The sequence below is a fragment of the Silurus meridionalis genome, chromosome 10 (genome assembly GCF_014805685.1).
Source record: "Silurus meridionalis isolate SWU-2019-XX chromosome 10, ASM1480568v1, whole genome shotgun sequence".
In the NCBI taxonomy this organism is placed as follows: domain Eukaryota; kingdom Metazoa; phylum Chordata; class Actinopteri; order Siluriformes; family Siluridae; genus Silurus; species Silurus meridionalis.
In genome coordinates, this window is record NC_060893.1 from 7870220 (window position 1) to 7893081 (window position 22862).

The 22862-nt window shown below is 37.7% G+C and overlaps 1 protein-coding gene across 1 annotated transcript in view; it reads right to left on the reverse strand.

Moving 5' to 3' along the window:
• Window positions 1-9733: 9733 nt before the first annotated feature.
• Window positions 9734-22862, reverse strand: part of LOC124392509 (A disintegrin and metalloproteinase with thrombospondin motifs 20) — a 106946-nt gene continuing 93817 nt past the window's right edge. The window contains exons 32-38 of the mRNA XM_046859613.1: window positions 15257-15466; window positions 14987-15116; window positions 13973-14162; window positions 13218-13351; window positions 12869-12960; window positions 12669-12773; window positions 9734-12527 (exon numbers count right to left, since the gene is read on the reverse strand). Of these exons, the coding sequence (XP_046715569.1) occupies window positions 12438-12527; window positions 12669-12773; window positions 12869-12960; window positions 13218-13351; window positions 13973-14162; window positions 14987-15116; window positions 15257-15466 (951 nt within the window). The 3' untranslated portion in view covers window positions 9734-12437. The remainder of the gene's footprint in view (window positions 12528-12668; window positions 12774-12868; window positions 12961-13217; window positions 13352-13972; window positions 14163-14986; window positions 15117-15256; window positions 15467-22862) is intronic.

A 22862-nucleotide genomic window follows, 5' to 3' on the forward strand; every position in this document is an offset into this window, starting at 1 on the left:
TTTACGAATCCATGACAACCATGGCTTGATATTTCTACAGATTTTTCACGTTTTCCAGAGGCCGACAAACAGTGTCTGATACTGGGAGAGCACTGAAAATAATTGATTCATGGAAACTCACATTCCAGACTTGGCTGAACGTGATCGCTTCACCCTGCTTCCTGTTTTTAAGTGCTGTTTGGATATTAGAGGTGGAATGTTTGGGCATCAGCAGAGCTGGAGAATGGGAGGATCAAAGAAATAATCAGATACAAAAAAGATGTTGTCGCTAAATGTTGTATTTTCTTGGAATCCCATAGATAATACAGCTTTTACAAGATTGTTTTGCAGCTTCAAAAATATATATATTTTTTTATGGTAGCATTGAACATTTGTTTGATACTTGATTTTTCAGAGAATGAACATATGTCTTTTGTAAGTGTGCACTCCTGGTTGAAAAAAGAACCGGCCAAAATATGATAGACAAAAGTGTCAAATTATGAACAATATAATGTATTTCAAGGGTTCTCTTGAATTACACTTTAGTGTATTTTTGTAGCAACTGTCAGAAAACGAGCAGAGCTCAAAGGAAGAAACCGCTGGCCAATGGCCTTAAGGATCTCTGTGACTGTGCTATTTCAGATCATCCAGAAAGCACCATCTTTCCAGCAGCGAGATTGCTTGAAATCTGGCAAGGCCCTGTTGCAAGGAATGCATGCATAAAGCACTTTCATGCTGTATCGTGTATCCAGGAAATTAAAATCAGAAGTTTGGAGAGGAAGAAAGGATGGACAGAATCAATGTGCTGACCCTATTGACAGTGTACAGAACAAATATTCCCATAATTTAATTTTAATCCCTTCACAGCTGCTCAGAGATGGAGGCTGATCCCATGAAAAAGACAGAGGTTGAGAAAACAAAGGAACACTTTGTCGAAACCAGATCAAGGGGAAAGTGTTGTGATACGAAGGGAATCCAATTCATACATAATGCATTAGCCACATGTGGGAACATGAAGGATACAAAAAATGTTTGACTGAGCAAGAGACTAATCGGCATTAACAGTTTCTAAGTGAAAACAATGATAGAGAAATGACATTTAGCATGAATTTCTAGGTGATGACCAATAATCCTTAGTCCACTGGCTTGTCACTATAACTTTTGTAATATGCAGACTCTCCAGTAGAATTATTTTTAATTTTGTATTAGTTTTTCTGCATTATGATTCATTATGAAAAGAATAGCTTCATTTGTGTGTCCTGCAACAACATTTCTCTTGTAATCAGAAAAAATATTGGGTTACCCTCAAGGCTGTTTGTGCAATAAGTCAAGCAGTCACAAATGAATTGATGTTGTTGCTCTTTTCTTTCTTTCTTTTATCATCCATGCCAATGTGAACCTGGTTTTGCCTGTTTTTTTATAAAAAAAAAATAAAGCAAAAACTAGATGTAGCAAAAACCTTCCATCCCATACCAAACTCGTGTTTTAAGAAACTATTCCGGGATCTGTTCGTTGTGCGTAATAGAATGTAATGTGTTCTTTCTGATCCCATGATTGCTTGAATTCCAGGTGCAGAACTTTAATGCGCTATAATTTTGCCCGACGACCCAAAAATTCCAGTCGAAATTCCCATTATGGGGGAAAAAAAGACCTGAACAAACACACCTCCGGTAGAGATTATGACAAAGGCTCAGTAAACAAATGTGCAGAGCTATCATTTTCTACAGGCCCTGTGGTCTTTAATAAAAGCAGCTCCGTTCAAATTGTCTATTTGAAGCCATGCATCTGATATAAATCATTCACGATAAGTTCTACCTCTTGCGCTAATAAGCATTCTCTGACATTTTATAGAGAGAGATCAAGCATTTGCGTAACATTCCCTGCTTATTAGAAAATGCTTGCCAACTAAAAATTAGCATCTACACAGCAAAGCCCAGTGCCCCACACATTACCCCTACAGCACTCCTTTTTTTGGGTTCATTGCTTTGACTTTTTAGTGCAAAGCTGTTTAAGATCCCTCTGATAGCTTTTACAGAAGGTGTATGACAGATAATTTTGATATTTTTTGAGCTTTTGTTCGAGACTAAAAGCTCATGAAAAAGAGCCGTTCAGTAGTTCATTGTGCAGGAACATTCAGAAAGGCATGACAGCGTAGCAGAAGTAGTTTAGGGACAATAGAATAAGATGAGAGAGGTGTAAAGGGCTTGTTTTTGAGGGATGAGACATGGCATTGCTATGACTCTGAGACAGTTATCTGACAGAAACATCAACACGGTGATCAGATCGCTCCCTGTGTGGCCATAGACTCCCTGCCTTCTCTTGTGTACCTCCACCAACAGTGCTGAGGAAATCACCATGGAGCCAAAATAATGAAGAGAAGGGAAACAAACACTTAAAAAACGACTGAAGCCAGTCAGGAAAGACAAGTACTTGCTCTCAAGAGCTGTAATCTGTTTCGCTTTTGGCAGTAGAGCTGCAATTTGCTTGACATCTTTAAAGTAAATGCAAAACATTAGGTTAAGTATTTCAAAAGAGTGACGTATGCATGAACAATTAGATTCCACTTGAAACACAAGTAAATACTTAATGTCCACGAGATATAATACATATAAAAAAATAAAAATAATGCATGGACAATCATCTATTAAACAAGTAGATTAAATAAGTGGATCATCAGGTTTTTCTAAACAAATTTTTTAACAAGCAATGAACTGGTGCCTAATTTAGTATTGTAATACATTTCCACCTCATGCCCAATGGACAGAATTCAAATCCACTGCCACCCTAATCACAATAAAGCGCAAAAAGGGGAAAATGGTAGCTCAAGTGGATCAGGTGTTAGACTGCTAATTAGAAGATTGTGAGCTCAAATCCCAGCACCACTGCTGGGCTCTTGATCAAGGCTCTTAACCCTTAGCTGTTTACTTGTAATGAGGTAAATGTTAAATGTTAATCGGGTTGTGAGTGTCTGTAATGTAATAAAATGTTTACCGAATATAAATTAAGCAGCATCTAGTTCAAGTTCAATCTTTCTCATTTCTAACAATCTAATATCAGTCTTTGTTTTCCAAATGGCCCTGCCTGGTGTGACTGACCATGTGTGTATGAAGTAATCCAAAGGTTTGTATTTACCTGTTTAAAGAAACAGTCCCTTGATCCTTTACTAGATTTCTACTACACTACAATAAGAATGATAATAGACATGATTGATGACACAACACAAATAGAATTATACTGAAATCACTGACCAGAAATTAGTTCCCAAAGTGTTAAACAAATGAAAAATATTTTTATTTAACATTTTTAACCGTATTATAAAGCTTTGCACAATGGTTCCCTGGTGGTCTAGTGGTTTGGATGTGGCGCTCTCACCGCTGTGGCCCGGGTTCGATCCCCGGTCAGGGAACCAACCCCAGCCACCCCTAACGGGAGAAGCCGAAAGAAAGTTTATAAAGCTTTGCACAGTCTTGGCAGCTACACAAACAGCTACACAATCAGCTTCAAAAGAGAGCTTCACCCACAAGGGTTTTCTTAAACTCCTGATAGGCTACACAGTGGATTGGTGCTTCTAATACACTCTAACACAAACTGTCTAACAAACAAATTTTAACCAGAAGACTTTAGCATAGTGGTGACAATTTGGTATAGCAGGTAGGGTTTTTTTCGGTACTGAGCAGATTACTTTATGTGCATGCTCTGTTTGTGTCTGTGTCAGTTTGCCCTAAAATGTGTTTGATAGCTTCTCGAAATGTCCCATACTTGTTTTTTGGTGTTCAACAGAGAGGCATGTATAAGCATAAGTCACGTATCCTTATCTATCACATCTAAATACACCCAAAGTGGAAACACATTTAATTCATTCATCCATCCATCCATTCATCCATCCATCCATCCATCCATCCATCCATCCGTCCATCCGTCCATCCATCCATCCGTCCATCTATCCATCCATCCATCCATCCATCCATCCATCCATCCGTCCATCCAACCATCCATCCGTCAATCCAACCTACCATCCAGCCATCCTTTCATTCATTCCTAACAATCTCTGTATAATTTCCATGTAAGATCCCCGCCCCCCCCTTTTCATACTTTCTTTGGCATATTTATTAATCACATTGATACATACTTAAGCATTAATAAAATTTGAGAAACATAATGATTAGTTTTAACAAAGCAATTGGGTTTCTGACTGAATCACATCCATTAGCGTGTTTTAGCTGAACCGGCTTTTTTCCCAGGATCTGTGGCTGGCATTTCACTCAACATGGCCCTGGCCAAAGCAAAGCAGCGTGCCAATCATGTTGTCAAAATACAGCTGCACTCAACTAGTGCTTCACATTCCTGTGCAGTATGGCATGGCAAAAGTACAGAGGATAAGCATTTGTATGAAAGCATCAGTGCTGGACTGCAGGAAAGGCACAGGAAATGATTTCTGCACTTTTGCAATGGTTTGAGATTTAAAAGTCGGACTTCTTAAAGTTTGACGCCAGGCTGAGGAAAACATTCGATTCAAAAAATAAACTGTGAAGGTAAGTGAGAGTGGCAGCCAGATGGCTATGAGGCCCTTTTGCCATTTTTATTCTTAGTACAAATATGACAGGAATCCCACTGGCGAAAAACAAAAAAAAGATGAAAACACATAAAAAGTAAATACAGCCCTATAATGGCCTCATAATGTTAACAAAACTTTATTTGCATGTTCTTTATGGGTCAATTATAGCATCAATTATTTGAAGCTTCTTTAAGGTCCACTAAAAAGTATAAAAAACATTAAAAGGATTATCAGACAAAGAAAATAAAATTGCTGTATTCCCTTAAAATCCACTCTTACACAAAAAAACTGAATCACAGCAGGAAGTGTGTTTGATCTAGGTACATTTGCAAAAAAATCTCTTAGCAATTTTTTTTTTATAACTGATTAAATAGACTACATCGATGCCACGTCTCATCTGGTTGTTGTAAGCAGCCAGAGTTTACTTTTGTTTATCTTGGTGCATGTAAATCCTTGTTCTAAATCCTGTTACAAATCTTGGATCATCATTTATGGTTAGGAACAGTTTGTAGTTTTCAGTGTTTTTCTAGCTAGTTTACAATTTATCTCATCAGTAGTTTGTAACTCTCCGAATGAGCTAGATACAATTTGCTATATGTGCACTACAGCCACGTCTATAACCGAGTGCAAGAATAGATTGATTAGCACCATAAGACGTTTTCACAAAAGTGACAGATGAATAGTTTCTTATACATCAAACTTTTCTTTTTGTAGTGAGTCCTTTGAAATGAAGCAATGTGGTCACTGTAGCAATAGAGCCCCCTACTGGCTGTTAAACATGCAAAGGTTTTGAACCCAAAAATACAAGTGTTTCCAGATGCAAACACAGTTGTTTTTTACAATTATATAACGAACATTTGCAACCAAATAAAGATGGGTTTTGCAAGCATTCTTCTTTGGTAACCAGATCTACCAGTTCTTCGCTCCACATATTTATCTTGCTTTTGGCTTTTCATTTCAGACATTAAAGCTGTTTGGTGTATCGTGCTGCAGAATGTTTTGTGTATTGTGCTAGTTTGTGATGAGAAACTCTTTTGATGTTTTGATGCCTATGAATGTTTTTATCACTGTTAACACCAGTGGAGAACAGTGGCTTAGATTGTTTCTATCTTTCTTTAAACACACCTGAAGTGTCCTGCAACCACTTAAGATAGAGACAATATAAAAGAGGTGCAAAGACATGGCAACATATCAACACTCAGATACAGGGGTTGTGATTAACAATTTGGTGTGTGTGTGTGTGTGTGTGTGTGTGTGTGTGTGTGTGTGTGTGTGTGTGTGTGTGTGTGTTCATGCTGCTCTTATTAATTTTACTAACACAAAGGCATCATTCTGCTTATACAGGCGTAAGTAAGCGCCAGTGACGTCATCCGAAACATGGAGCTGAAGGGTTCAGAGAGGCTCACTCCACTGGAGTGTTAAGCCATTAAAAATAATGAGTCTTTTTGCTGGGGAAACACCCTCATGACTCTATCAACTCCCTCTGAGTCTTTCCAGACACTTTGCGTCACTTCTGGCAGTGTCCACAATAGACAATTATGTTTACTTATTCTTACAATATCAATTTATTTATACATAAACATAGAGTTCTGTTGCAAAAGGCAGTTATTGTGTTATCATTTACTGAAAACACCAACAAAACAAAAAAAACCCCAGAGCTTATCTATTGAATCACCAAGTTCAAAAATTTCTACTATGTTTCTATCCACAATAGTTCTCAAACGTATAAATATCATACCATAATCATACTCAGTTGCACAGAGACATTCATATTGCGCTTCACATGTTTAAAAAGTAACTGATCTCCAATGCCTGTTCTATTGCAGTGCCATATACTCATTGCTGGAAAGGTGGAAATGTTTAAAAATCCAAATCATGCACTGTCCCCACATAAATCATATAAAGTATGTTCAAGTCAGGCTTGTCATATGATCCAGCCCCCACCCCACCCCCACCTTGGTCTTACATCCTGAGAAAAAGGTTGTGACTCCACACTCCTACTCCATCTTCCTCAAAAAAGAAACCCTATCTTCTATCTTTGGTGTTAACTCAGAACATAGCACATGTGCAGAGCATCTGCAGTTTTTTCGGAGCACTCAGGAAAGCTCTAAAGCAAAAGACAGGCCTCAGTTCTTCCATCAGTTCAGAGACCCCTGCTCTGTGGATTTCAAGCGCCTCTTGGCCTCTTGGCTGGAATCTTCACGTGCCATCTGCAGCTGTTTTCGGATGCAGCTTAAGGCGTGTAATGCAACACTTACACCTTATGCCTTATGCAGTCCATCTCCATGCAGCTTATGGTGACTGTTAACACTTATCTTTTTATAACATTGACTTGCTGCTCAAATATGTCACACATTGTCAACCAATCAGTAAAACAGTCATGCTCCTTGTCCTCTGATATGGAACATACCACATAATATTATATATATATATATATATATATATATATATATATATATATATATATATATATATATATATATATATATATTTATATTAGAGAGAGATTTTGTGTGTGTGTATGTGTGTGTGTGTGTGTGTGTGTGTGTGTGTGTGTGTGTGTGTGTGTGTGTGTGTATTGTACTATATCATGTGTTGTTCACTGTCTCCATCTGCTGGTCAGTACTAAGATTACAGTGTGTATGAACGTACTGTATAGTAGAGAACAGTTACAATGTCAGACACAGTGTGGAAATGTGTAACACTTCCCACCATGCTGCAAATTTAACACTTATTGAAAGTTTCTAAATAAGATTTTTGAATGCTAGAGTAATCTTTGAATACACAGTGATAATTATACTATTTGAGCTGATGTCAAATTAAGTCGTGCCTTTAATTTGGAATTTCGTTTTTAGATAAGAGGCCTAAATAACTCTAAGTATAGTAACATGTAGGGGATTATTTATTTTTTTATTTTTTGGCAAATACATCTTTTTGATTAAATATACTAAACTCAATAGTTTCTGAACTGATTTTTTAAACATTCATGAGGTACCTCATGACTCAATACAATGCATTTCGGGTTTATTACAGCAATGTTGCTACAGTAAAGATTGTCTTCAACTCTAACATCAGCTCCATGCTGACATCATGATATGCATGAGGTTTTAGTCTGGGAGAAGAAATCATCTTACTATTTACATTATGTGCAAATTATGTGTGTTCACCATTTACATACCTGTGAATGAGTTGTTACTGTAAAACTGCAATATTTTAAAATGAATACATTATAATAGTATAATAGTGTACATCGTATAAAGCTTAAAAAATGCTATTATAGCAAATTAATCAACACCTAACGGTTCAGATTATTAAATTCACTTGCACTATGGTGTAAAAAAAGTTTTTCCTTGTTTATTAATTAATTATAACATCATAAAAAATAACATTATAAAAAAACATATAAAAACTAGAAAAATGCAAGTGTACCATTAAAATGTCACCAACAAAACTAATCAATTCAAACATTTATTTTTATTAAATAGCCTTTGAACTGTAGCAAATAAATAGTAGCTAATAAAAAGCATAGGGTCAGGATAACTACAGTCTGGCCATGACCTATTTTAGGACTACTTTGTAAATCCTGCATAATTTTTGAATTCAAAATCTGTCCCCGAAGCTAACAATACAATGCAAGAACAATGTTTTGCCAGACTAATGTAAAACATGCCCTTTCTGAAGCACTAAATCAGTCATAAGGCAAAGGGTCAGTGTTCCCCCTGGGGCAATGTTTCTCAGACTGCTCAGTCTGAGTTTGAGCCTAATCAGAGCATCCCTGACTGATGTCAGGACGGAAACTTTTAGACAATAGCCAGACCAGTTTTATGAACAATGGTAGAATAATGTCTTTTGACTCCTTGATCATGTCACTAGAACTACGTTGTGTAAAATGCATCCGGAAAGTATTCACAGCGTTTCACTTTTTCCACATATTATGCTACAGCTTTATTCCAAAATAGATTAAATTCATTATTTTCTTCAAAATTCTTTAAGCAATACCGCATGCCCAATGGCCCTAGCATTCTCTTTAAATGACCTGAAAACTAAGTCTGTCGCACAGTGAAGCTCTGGCTTCCTGACCGCCCGATGTGTCTCCCAAGTCTAGCTTTTGTGGCAGGTCAGACTGATAGGCCTGCAGCACAGCTATGGTGTGCAAACAGCCTGCGGCTTGGCCTGCTGAGGCTTAAGCCTTTCGAACCAGCGCCGAGGTAGTTTGAAGGGACTTGGCGGGCAGTGCCGGGGTTTTTATGGGAGAGATAGCTAGCCAGCGTCTCTACGACTCGAGAGATGGTCCCATAAACACATTTATTTTTTAAAGGGGCGGGCCAAATAAGGCTTCGCCCAAGACCTGGACACCTCGGTGTGAAGGCTCAAAAAGAAGGGGGCAGACACGGCATGGAGGCTGTGATACGGGTGCTCATAAAGCTTACTGGATGGGCGAGCTTGCTGCTTATCGGTCAGCCAATCTATCTCTATCTAGCATGGTTTGGCATGGGTCACTGCCTCTAATAGTTCCTCAAAGGGGTCTGGGTGAGGGGTTGTCTCTGAGGATTTGCTCAGCTCCATCCCCCTCTCAGAGGAAGAGAGGCAGAGCTGAGCGCTCATAGCATAGGGAAGAAATCGCCAAAACCAACCGATCAGATTGCCGCAGACCAACCGCAGAATGCTGGTTGTCAGGTCCTCAAACGCTTGGACCATGAGGAACGGTAGCACCCTCTTCAGTGTTTTTCGAGAGCAGAGCGCTCGCATGCAATCTGCGCAGCCGATTCTTTTGGGAACCGATCTAGCATGCTCCGCTCCAAGACAAGCGACACGGAGATTGTGCAAATCTATTCTTTCACGTTTTCATTATGGAGTATTGTTTGTAGAATTTTGAAGAAAATATTGAATTGAATCCATTTTGGAATAAGGCTGTAACATAAAACGTGGAAAAACTGACGCGCTGTGAATACATTCCAGATGATGTATGTTGACTGAACTGAAAGCTGTGACTAGATGAAGATCAGAGAGACAGTTATTGTATTGTGACACAATATGACATATGACTTTAACTTATTTCTTGCACTATACCATATCTAACTGGATGAGTGAGTGTACTGTTATAGAGCAGATGTAGACTTGTATTATTTCTTTTCTAATGTTTTTAAGCATACCAGCGTAATAGTCAACAACAAAACAGGTAATTCAACTTAATTCATTTTTATTGCTCTTTTAAATTAGAGTTAGTACAGTGGCATGTCTTACAGGATTGATCACATATCCTTTCTTACTACTAAACATAGCACCATAGCATAATTCATGATTTTATTATAAAAAAATCCACACCAATCATACAGATAAAAAAAAAAAATGGCCTCTGTAAAACATCTTTGGATAATACATGGCCAATGGGCCCGTTTTTTGATTTCATCATTTGTACCTAGACATAATGACTATTCATTATTTGCATTTCAAGTATACATGTTTTTTAAAAAAAGTGTACCATTTCAAACTATTATTTTATGAATACAGAAGTGACACGTTTCTACACATTTCTTGGCACATTGTGCATCTCGTAATTGTTTTATTTCTGATACAGACCTCGGAGTTCAGTTGCCTGTCAAAACAACAATAACCAATGTAATGTTAGCTGCTCATAGATTTATATAAGACTGCTGCTCTTTTAAATGAAAATGAACTGAGATGATGTGTGAAAGTCCCTTGATTGGTGTACATGCACCCACAAGTGAAGACTTTAGTCTAAGTATAGAGTGCCAGATCAGGTTGTTTCCAAATCGCTCCTGGTTGCTTCTAACATCAAAGGCAAAAGTGGCAGCTGTTACATGTGGTGCAACGCACTTAACTAACAGGCCAACATCACACCTAAGCATGAAATTACATGTACCACAAAGTCTCTGTTATGTAGATAATAATAAGAACCTCTAGACCTCTTATTTTCGACCTAATTGTAGAGGTAATTTCAGTAGTAAAAAAAAAAAAAGCACCAGCAATTTAATACTTATTTTTCGAAAGTTAATCGCTTACTAACAAGTAATGCCATTCCTGTAACACTGAAAACTAAGGTTTTGCCATTGGTAGTAGTCATAGCGACAACACAATGTACATATCTACAGACATCATTACAATATAAATACCGTCATACATAAATAGCAAAACAAACAAACAAACAAACGAATACATAAACAAATTGAAAAAAAAACGACCATATTTTGAATAACCAACTTTGCAGGAGGTAGGGTCAGATTGTTAATCTATCACAGGTTATAACGGCCGATCTGCATCTGAAACACATATACTTGGCTAAATAAATGACTTTATTGATTGAATAAAAGAATGGAACAATTGATTGTAGTTTTTCCAGTTTTACAACGGCCAATCACATTGTAATATACCTCAAATTGCAATTGGTAAAAATAACATACTCTATTTGCAACATTCTAAAAACAACCCTGGTGTCTTCTTTAGCTATAAAAAAAAAATTCTTTAATAATTATTTTACCCCACAGGTTATTCACTTTCTTGGCTATATACACAGCAATAAACTTGATTTATAGTTACTTCACAGTTCTTTGCAGTGCTTTGCGACTGGCTTTGAAACAAAGCTTTAAGGTACGGTATGATTATAATTACGAAGCCTAACTTTGAACGCTCATCAGGATAATGTGAACGCTCATGTTGGTCGATGAGATCCTTAATTCTCACAATTTTAAGATTTAGCGATCTGCTGTTTTCAGGTTCTTCTCTTTTAAAAATATGTTTCATGAAAAAATATTACTTTTTTTTAATCAAAAATCTACCTACCTCCCTTCAGTCAGTGCTGTTGCACATTAATTGAGGGGACAATCATTCAGTAGTTCCTTTTTTTTACTCCTGGCTAAGCCTTTGGAGCTAAAATGTTCCACGATCATCAAAAAAAAAAATCCCTTTTGGAGCAGACACTGCCCAAATGATTGCGTATGAAGTTTATCATATACATATTGCAAGTGTACAAATGTCAAGCTTTTAGATCACATACTTCTGTGATTGTGAATGTAAAAGAAAACATTGTTCAGTTAGGATCAAACACTATTATAGAAACACTATTCATTTTACTAGTGCTTTAGGCTTAGCCTTGTTTAGAATTCTTACTATAATCAGTGTATTTGCATACTGAATAACTACATTTCCACTATTTTCCCTGGTTAGGAATAAATACTTGTGTGGTATGAGGTGAACGTGTCCTATACCAAGTAAGACAAGAGAGGTTACAAATATTGTTACAAACCCACCCAATGGAGGAATGAGTCTGTTTTACAGTATGTGTGTACTAATGTTAAATGTTAAAGCTCCAATAACACTTTTTCACAGCTTTTTTGATACTCTTTAATTATATCAGTCAACTTTATCAGTCAGAGTGCTGGTTGTTGTTTAGGTTTTGAAGAAACTTGATTAATTTGTGACCAAACTGAAGAACAACGTTGGAAATACCGTCTACTGTCTCATGTGGAAAAACAGACAGGCCCAATATATAACAATATTGAGATTTGATATATACTGTGCATGTTATATACTGTTACTAATTTTCACATGTCCTGTGTGTAGTTCTGACCCAGCACAGATGCTGTGTTTGTGTATGGATGTGACATTTCTTTTGGTGATAATGAAGGGAAAACTTCAGCTGTAACTCACTACAGTTATGATCATTAACCAGAGTAACAGGACATTTCCCATTAAGAAGAGACATAAAGCCTCAGTGCACCAACAAGGTAACCACCAGTGGTCATATGCATGTTAAATACATTTTATAGATCAACCATTGTTCACGTGAGTTCGTGCAGCTCAGTGTAATGTGATCGTTTTTCACGAAATACGCCCCTGGTGGAAATTTTAATCTGCGCACCTGCAGACATGATTTGACAGTCTTTCACTGGACTTGCACAAGGAGACCAGTATGAGGATGAGGAAGACACTTTCCACAGAAACCTCCACAGCGCCCGTAGATTCGTGTTCCATCCTGGCAGGAAGATACTTAACAAGTTAAGTAAAATGATGCACATAAATATTGCCTTATCAGGCTAAAGGTGCATCTTATATTACTATGGGACTAAATTGTATTATTGAGTCAAATTTTATTAATTAGAATCAAAGGCCTTACCTCCGATCGATGGACTTTGACTGAGACATAGTTGCCTTGAGGCACCCATTTAGTCAATTCAGCCACTTTCAGTCCTGTCCCAGTGAGATTGATGCTGAACTGACCCTGATCAACAATAAGACAGTTAGTATTTTTTACCGTTCCTTTACAGTTGTTGTGCCTATTCAGGCAGCAGTGGTTGTGGCAGTTCAGATCCCTACCTGTGGGCATCTGGCAGCACTATAACAGTCACCGGCACTACCAAAGGGAACAGGGTGGCCAAGGAGAGTTTTAGAAAACTGTGCATCTGTGGCTGTGTTAAACAATACAAAAGAGCACAAGCTGGTTAAACATAACACATGAGAAGTGCCTGCTGGTACAGCTAAATCCCATTACAGTGAGATCATGTCTCATAATACAAGCTTCAGGAAAGAAGGATGGAGATGATTTGAAGAGCATATACATTTTCTTTGCACTGAATTTTATTAAAGACTATAAAGCTCTGTGTTGTCCAGCTAAATGCATTTCAAATGTAGCATCAGGTATCCATTTACAGTACAGCAGACTTACTGATTATTCGCATGGTGCTAAGGTCCATTCTTACTCTGTGGTACAGAGTGTAGCCCACTGCAGGATAGTCATTTCTGCAAGCACAGTCCTGACGTCTGCTACCATTATGCGGACACTCGAATGGGTTATTCAGTCTAGAAGACAAACAAAAACAAAGAACGGTGTAAGAATCATTATAAAAATTAATTAATTCAAACAAAGCCACTTTGTCATTCTGTTCTTCATTCAAGTCAGTCATTCAATTACATTCATTCATTTACACTGTCATTCAGTTCTTCAATCATTTGTTCATTCATGTCACTCATTCATTCATTCATTCATTTACACTATCATTTAGTTCTTCATTTATTTATTAATTCCCTTAAACATCCAGTTAATCTTTTTTCAGTTACTCATTCATACATTTTTTGTTTAATTAAGTCACTTATTCAGACTGTCTTATATTCAGTCATTTATTTAAACCTCTGCCATTCTGTATTACAGTTTCCTTCTTTCTTTCTTTCTTTCTTTCTTTCTTTCTTTCTTTCTTTCTTTCTTTCTTTCTTTCTTTCTTTCTTTCTTTCTTTCTTTCTTCCTATCCTTCTTCCCTCCTTTCATTTCACCTATTCAGCACATCAGTCATTCAGTCACACATTTAGTACCTTATCTGTGTATTTGTTTTTTTTTTCTACATACTTTTTTGTTTCATAGGGAAGCAAAAGCATAGCATTCAATAATTTCTTAACTTACTCAAATATGATTGTGAAGAAACTTACCTGTATCCATACACCTCTGAGTAATTGTCAGTGTGGCCACTGCGTAGGGTCACATACTCCTTTGGAAAGCTTGTTTGCATTTCTGCACAATAAATCTGAAGGACTCTTGATTTAACTCGGAGATGATGTTCACCATCTTTTTGAATGCCTTCTCTCATCTGTAGTTCCCTGCAATTGGAGGCCATTTCACCTAAAACAAACAAATGTAACCTCAAAAAGCACAGCAAAGAAAATTTTAAACTACAAAAATGGAAACGGAGAAGAAAATCTACACCCAATGTATGAGTCTCTGTGTTTTACATAATGCTGCACTAAAACCAGCTTATTCTTTTGCATAAAGTCATTTCCATGTGGATTGAAAACGTGTCCTTGGAATCACCGATTGGCAGTAATACACAAATGCAGAACTCCCAAAGCCTGACTTGGCAGGAAAATGTGCAGCAGAAATCTCTAGCTACGTGCCAGAGCATATGAAAGTCAGAAAAGAAACCTAAAAGTCCTTGGCACCCAATGTTCTCTCTGTTAGGGTCAACATGAGGTAATACTGAGGCATACTGATCGAAAAGCATACATCAGCTGGTTTTAAAAGCCGTCCTTCATAATGAAGACCTGGATATTTATTGCTTGAAGGATAAAATAACTTTAAACTAAGATGTATATCAAAATCCTCACTTCAATCCAGACTTAACATTTTATTTTTTATTTTTTCACTAAGAAGAATCAAATCCAGTTCTGTAAAGACAATTAAATATTATCATAAAGCATATGTGTATGAGCAACAGCCACAGGCAATGCAGAGTGAAGCCATGTGTGAAAGACTGGAGCTGAGATATTAAGGTGGTGGACGTCCAAGAAACTGACACACACACTCTAACACATACACCCCCCCACCCACACACTCACACACACACGCATACAAACACACATATACAGCAATATTTCAGAAGAATGTCTATAAAATTAATATTCATGTTAATGTTTTAAGATATCTACTAAGAATTTTATAATACTAACATTGTCTCTGTCTGCAAGCTGCCTGGGAATGAGGTCGGCTGGATAATGAGCAGTTTTGAGAGGGAAGATGTTTATCGGTGAGACACTCGACTGTCCTCTGCATCACTCCAGCACCGCATGTCTGAGAACACTGTGAACGAAACGTAACAGAAAAATTGAAGAAAACAATGTAGAAATGGCATGGCAGTGCAGGCAAACTTTAAACTACAAAGATTTGTAAAATACATACAGCATAGAGAGCATAGAGGATAAGCAGATACACTCACACACCTTGCTCCATGGACCAACTTTCCAGTACACAGGCAGTACACATGCTGGGAGCTGGCATGGTTGGGTGTTTGGTGGAGGAGACTGTGGGCATTTGGAAGGCAAAGCCTGGGTATAAGACTGACCACCAAACACCTGCAGGTTGGGAACAAAAGGAACTGCAGAGCATGACACCATCCTCTGCTGGTAACCTGCTCCACAACTCACAGAACACTGAAACACACAAATATAATATGCATCATCAGTGCAACTAAGTGGCAAATCCCTCTTTGTCTACTCATATTTAAATAGTTACTCTCAAGCAGTTGTGGACTTTAACGACGTAAATGTAATTACTTACTGTATTTGAGTAGCTTTTTTGTGTATCTGTACTTTACTGAAGTATTTCCATTTGGGGAGACTTTTACTTTAACTTCACTACATTTTAAAGTCAAATATCTTACTTTTTACTACCTTTTGCTAAATCAGTCGTTACTTTTTATTTATGAGCGGCAGAGGTGGGAAGTAACGGAGTACAAATACTTCGTTACTGTACTTAAGTAGATTTTTCTGGTATCAGTACTTTACTCCACTATTTATTTTTCAGACAACTTTTTACTTTTACTCATTACATTTTTACACAAATATCTGTACTTTCTACTTCTTACATTTTCAAAACAGACTCGTTACTTTAGTTTTAATCCATTGATTTGGTGAAATATTTTTTATTTTCACTGTGCGCCGATTTCAGCCGAACAACCGATTTCCTGTTACTGCGCGTCTTTTTCAATCCACTGGTGTATAAAGTCCTGTCTTTCACTCAGCACAGATGTAGACTAGTTTATGGAGCTAAGCATCAGCCGGCAGAGAAGGCAGTAAGAAGTTTGGGGTTAATGTGGATGAGACAGAGGGAGTCAGTGATGTAAACATGACTGAGAACAGACACATTCCTGATCATCATCATCTTTTCTCTGCTTGTGTTCTATATGTGGATCTTCAGCCTGCACACATTCATTAGGTAACAACATTTTAATTAGTTTTGTGTATATATATATATATATATATATATATATATATATATATATATATATATATATATATATATATTTGGCTGTCAAAATTAAAATTATTTTAAACGGCACTAAATTTTATTAACGCGCTATCAATTCAGCGCGCATTTCTGTTTTACCATTTTTATAGAAAATGTAAATACATAAATAAATAACTAAATAAAAAAGAGGTGCAATTAAAACCTTCGGCAAAAAATACGTTTATCCACGACGTCCTTTCTTAGATATAAAATGAATAAATAAACTCCAGATAAAAATATTTTTAGTCAGTAAACTTTTCTTTTATTTCTGCGCCAAGTCTTAAATCAAACACCAAATCCGCCATGTTTTACACAATTTACCCTCTGGGTGGCGTTTTGTGGGTTTTTCCCTCATAATGGCGACACAAACTTAAATTACTGTCTTTATTGATCGTACAGATAAAAACAATACATCATTCAAATCTGTAAAATGTCTATAATTTTATATATTATATATGACTTGACTTGAAGAGGTGCATTTTCTCCGGCATTTTCTGTCCATGTGGAAACATAGCAAAGGCTCTTAATGATGTCCACACGTCTCTGCACTGTTATAGCCTTTATATTTAATCACTGTACATATGCTTACATATATAATCACATGCTGTAAATATGATACATGTTTAACACCTCCAAGCTGCCAGTTTTGGGCACCTGAGCAAGCCCTTAACTCACTACTGCTCATTTAGTAAATGAGATCATTAAGAGTCGCTCTCAGGTACAGAAAGTTTCTCACTCTTTCTAAAGCTGTGTCTGTGTCTCTGTGTCTCTTTGTCTTTGTCTCTGTCTTTCCTGCTTATTTACATGTCTAACAAAGTTTTGAGTTTTGAAAGTAATGCCATTAGCGATCTATGATGAAAGACTTTCCTGGTTTGATTCTTACCTCTAGTTTCATATTGAACATTATAAGAAGTTTTTAAAAACAGAACAATAAAAGATCATTAAAATTGGTTGCTGGTAAATCATGGTATATCAGTGGTGCAGGTGTTGTGGATGTGGTTCTTGTACCTGAGTCACTTCTCATAGACTTTGAGTTACTGAGAGAATGTACAGGAAAGAGAAGTTTTGACCCTCTACCATCATGATCTAAGAGAAAACAGTGGTCTTCTAACTATAGAAGAGCCAATAGTCCAATAAGCAAACCCTTGTTTGCCTCCCCTCTGGTAGTGTAGTGGTTAGTTATGCGGCCTCTGCTATCTGCCTCACCCGGTTCAATTCCTAACGCTTAGCTATCTGTTAAATTGTTTAAAAAGTTTTATAAAAGGTCCTAAAAATCAGGTCTTTGCAGGAGATCCTGTGGCTCAATTGGAAGAGCTTTACCTCTGGATTGAGAGGTTGCTGGTTCAAACCCCAGCCAGGGCTCAAAATTAAGCGTGTGCAAGGTTCCGGTGACCGTAGTAAGGAAGGTGTCAGAAATGGCTGCATGGAAGTTTGGATGTGGATGGTTTCAGAGGGCGTATCCTGAACCTTTTTTGCTTTATAACCCCCTGTTTTCAGCTTCTCAGATGCCAGGGGGGCAGATGCCTGGATATTGCCCCCTTGGCATCTGAGAAGCTGAAAACAGGGGGTTATAAAGCAAAAAAGTATCAATTTAGGCTCCTGGCCCAAAAAAAAATTCTCACCTCCCCCCTAAATGCAAAACTACCACCCTCACTTTTTTTTTTTTTTTTTTTTTCCTGAGGCTATAACCCAGCAGGTCTTCACAGCCTTTGTTCACAGTCACCCACTCCATTGCTCACCACACACTAATTTCCACAGAACTTACCCAGCGTGGGGACAAGCCAGATTTGAACCAGCAACCTCTGAGCTCAGAGGCAAGGCTTTTACTACAAAGCCATCAAGTCCCACAACTCACCTTCTTTTTTTGGGGGGTTTATCCTTCGTTTCATGCTTCAAAGCAAGAAATTCAGACCAGAAAGAAACACAGAAAGCAGGATTCGAACCCTGAACCACACCAACAGCAAAATGCCAGTCTTAACCCACTGAACCATCAGGAAGGACAGGCTGTGCTAATTGTTAGAGCAGGTCTATCTTTTCTTTCAAACCATCAACACAAGAATATAATGCTAAAGACAGGCTTAGGAAGCAAACAGGTAACATGACTAGCAGGGACAAAGCAGGACTCGAACCCTGATTCATGCCATTAGCAAGGAACCAGCATTAACCCACTGAACTATCAGGAAGGACAAGCTGGGAAGTTTGTTTAGAGCAGGTCTAGCTTTCTTTTTAACCCATCAAAACAAAAATATGAAGATCAGGAATTTAACCTACCTCATGACTAGCAGACAGAAAGTCAGGTTTAAACCCTGACCACCAACATTAGCAAAGTACCAGCCTTAATCCACTAAGCCATCAGAAAAAAACAGGATAGGACGCTTGATAAGAGCAGGTCTATCTTTCTTTTCAAACCATCAACACAAGAATTTAACGCTAAAGAAAGATGTAGGAAGCGAATACAGATGGAAGTAGCACAAGTTAAACCCACATTGTAAATAGCAGGAAAATAGCAGGATTCGAACCATGATCCCTACCACTAGCGAGACACCAACGTTAACCCATTGAACCATCGGTGAGGACAGGCTAGGAAGCTTGTTTAGAGCAGGTCTATCTTTCTTTTCAACCCATTAAAAACAAAAATATATATATATATACTATATTAAGGACCATGTTCAGGCACAAGCCTTAACCCACTGAGCTACCACAGAAGTGCCTTTATTTATTTATTTATTTATTTATTTTTTTTTTGGTGGAGTTATCTTTCATTAAAGACCAGGAAATCAAGAAATTAATCCAACACAGAATTGAAATGTTTTCAGAGTGGACAAGGTCCAGAAGTTTTATTTACCAACACAGCAACCAGCTCGACCAGGAATCAAACTCTCAAACTCATCCTTGTGGGGATACTGACATTAACCCACTAGGCTATCACATCTATCTATCTATCTATGATGTGAGGTCCAGTTAACAGCTAAAACAGGTAGCAGTAATAACTACTTTTTACTTAAGTACATGTTTGAGCCAAAACGTCTTTACTTTCACTTAAGTAAAAAAGTATAATCAGTACTTCAACTTTTACCCGAGTATTTTAAAACATGAGGATCTGTACTTCTACTTAAGTAAAGGATGTGTGTACTTTTGCCACTTCTGATGAGCGGATAAAAACTAGTCAAGCATGCAGCAAGCCACCAATCATGGTAGAGCTCGTGCTCTGTGTTGAGCTTGTTTTGCTTGGTGATATCTACTGCACCAACATACAGTTCAAACAAAACATTTTGAGAGGAATAAATCATGGAAAAAAACTCCTGACTGTAACTTGCCCTAACATCCGTGGCCTTATTTGTGCATTTATTTAGTTTTTTAAGTAGTTAAAAAGAATGTTTTGGGCTCATAATAATTATAATTAATATTAATCAGTGTTTGACTTATAAATTGTAATATATTAATAGATTGGTATTCTTACATTAGAGTCTTTTCACATAAAGTAAGTTGATTAAGCACAGAGTCTTATGGGCAAAATTATAATATGACTATTATATATATAAAATAATAACCTTATAGCCAGAGGTGGCAAAAGTACACACATCCTTTACTTAAGTAGAGGTACAGATACTCATGTTTTAAAATACTCGGGTAAAAGTTAAAATACTGATTATACCTTTTTACTTAAGTGAAAGTAAAGAAGTCTTGGCTCTGACATGTACTTAAGTAAAAAGTAGTTATTACTGCTACCTGTTTTAGCTGTTAACTGGACCTCACATCATATATAGATAGATAGATAGATAGATAGATAGATAGATAGATAGATAGATAGATAGATAGATAGATAGATAGATAGATAGATAGATAGATAGATAGATAGATAGATAGATAGATAGATAGATAGATGGATGTGATAGCCTAGTGGGTTAATGTCAGTATCCCCACAAGGATGAGTTTGATTCCTGGTCGAGCTGGTTGCTGTGTTGGTAAATAAAACTTCTGGACCTTGTCCCCTCTGAAAACATTTCAATTCTGTGTTTGATTAATTTCTTGATTTCCTGGTCTTTAATGAAAGATAACTCCACCAAATAAAAGGCACTTCTGTGGTAGCTCAGTGGGTTAAGGCTTGTGCTTGAACATGGTCCTTAATATAGTCCACGCTGGTGGTAAGGTTTCAAAGCCAGTCCTACATGCCTTCTTTCTTACTGCGCTGGCATGAAACAAAGTATGAACCCTCTAAAAAGCACACATGCTTTTCAGCAGTGGTCGATCAGTGGTTTAAGGCTTTTGCCTCATCTAAACATGCTTCCAAGTCTGATCTCTTCCATGGTTGAGTGGGTTAAGGCTGGTGCCTCGCTGATGGTGAGGATCTGGGTTTGAATCCTGCTTTCTGCCTGCTAGTTGGGATGTAGGTTATGTTCCTGGTTCCTAAATCTTTCTTTAGCTTTATATTCTTGTGTTGATGGTTTAAAGGTAGATAGACCTGCTCTAAACAACCTTCCTGGCCTGTCTTCCCTTATGGTTCCGTGGGTTAAATCAGGTTTCTTGCTTTTGGTGGGGTTCAGGGTTCGAATCCTGCTTTCTGTCTGCCAGTCACGATCATGATTCACTTCCTACATCTTTCTTTAGCGATATATTTTTGTTTTTAATGGGTTGAAAAGAAAGATAGACCTGCTCTAAACAAGCTTCCTAGCCTGTCCTCACCAATGGTTCAATGGGTTAAGGTTGGTATCTCGCTGGTGGTGGGGATCTTGGTTCGAATCCTGCTTTCTTCCTGTTATTTACAATGTGGGTTCAACTTGTGCTACTTACATCTGTATTTGCTCCCTTCATCTTTCTTTACCGTTAAATTCTTGTGTTGATGGTTTGAAAAGAATGATAGACCTGCTCTAATCAAGCTTCCCATCCTGTTTTTTTCTCATGGCTTAGTGGGTTAAGGCTGGTACTTTGCTAATGTTGGTGGGCAGGGTTCAAACCTGGCTTTCTGTCTGCTAGTCATGAGGTAGGTTAAATTCCTGATTCCTACATCTTCATGTTCTTGTTTTGATGGGTTAAAAAGAAAGATAGACCTGCTCTAAACAAACTTCACAGCTTGTCTGTCCTGATAGTTCAGTGGGTTAATGCTGGTACCTCGATAATGGTGTGATTCATGGTTCAAATCCTGCTTTGTCCCTGCTAGTCACGTCATGGGTTTGCTTCCTATTTCTGTCTTTAGCATTATATTCTTGTGTTGATGGTTTGAAAGAAAAGATAGACCTGCTCTAAACATTTGTCACAGCCGGTCCTTCCCGATGGTTCAGTGCGTTAAGACTGGTGTTTCGCTGTTGGTGGGGTTCAGGGTTCGAATCCTGCTTTCGGTGTTTCTGTCTGGTCTGAATTTTTTGCTTTGAAGCCTGAAACAAACGATAAACCCCCCAAAAAAAGAAGGTGTGTTGTGGGACTTGATGGCTTTGTGATAAAAGCCTTGCCTCTACGCTCAGAGGTTGCTGGTTCGAATCTGGCTTGTCCCCACACTGGGTAAGCTGTGTGGAAGGTAGTGTCTGGTGAGCAATGAGGTAGTTGACTGTAAACAAAGGCTGTGAAGACCTGCTGCTTCACAGCCTCAGAAAAAGTAAGGGTGATAGGTTTTTGGCAGAATTTTTCCTTATATATGCAAAACTAAGTCGATACTTTTTTGAACATTTTTGCTTCATAACCCCCTCTTTTCAGCTACTCAGACACCGGGGGGGCAGATGCCCGGATATTGTCCCCCTGCTCCAGGATACGCCCTCCGAAACCACATCCAACCTTCCACGCAGCCATTTCTGACACCTTCATTACTACGGCCACCGGAACCTTCCACACTCTTAACTTTGAGCCCTGGCCGGGATTTGAACCGGCAACCTCTCAACCCAGAGGTAAAGCTCTTCCAATTGAGCCACAGGATCTCCTGCAAGAACCTGATTTTTAGGACCTGTTCTGGTTCTTTTTAAAAACTTTTTATTTTAAACAATTTAAAGGAAATCTAAGGGGTAGGAATCAAACCGGGTGAGTCAGATAGCAGCGACCACTTCACTGACCGTTACACCAACACAGGAGAGGCAAACAAGCCTTTGCTTATTGGACTCTTGGCTTTTCTATAGTTAGGAGACCAGTGTTTTCTCTTAGCTCATGATGGTAGAGGGTCAAAAATTTTCCTTCCTGTACATTCTCTCAGTAACTCGAAGTCTATGAGAAGTGACTCAGGTACAAGAACCACATCTCCAACACCTGCACCACTGATATACCATGATTTACCAGCAACCAATTTTAATGATCCTTCATTGTTCTGTTTTTAAAAACTTCTTATAATGTTCAATATGAAACTAGAGGTAAGAATCGAACCATTTTATATATATATATATATATATATATATATATATATATATATATATATATATATAAAATTATAGACATTTTACAGATTTAAATGATGTATTGTTTTTATCTGTACGATCAATAAAGACAGTAATTTAAGTTTGTGTCGCCATTATGAGGGAAAAACCCACAAAACGCCACCCAGAGGGTTAATTTTGAGAATCA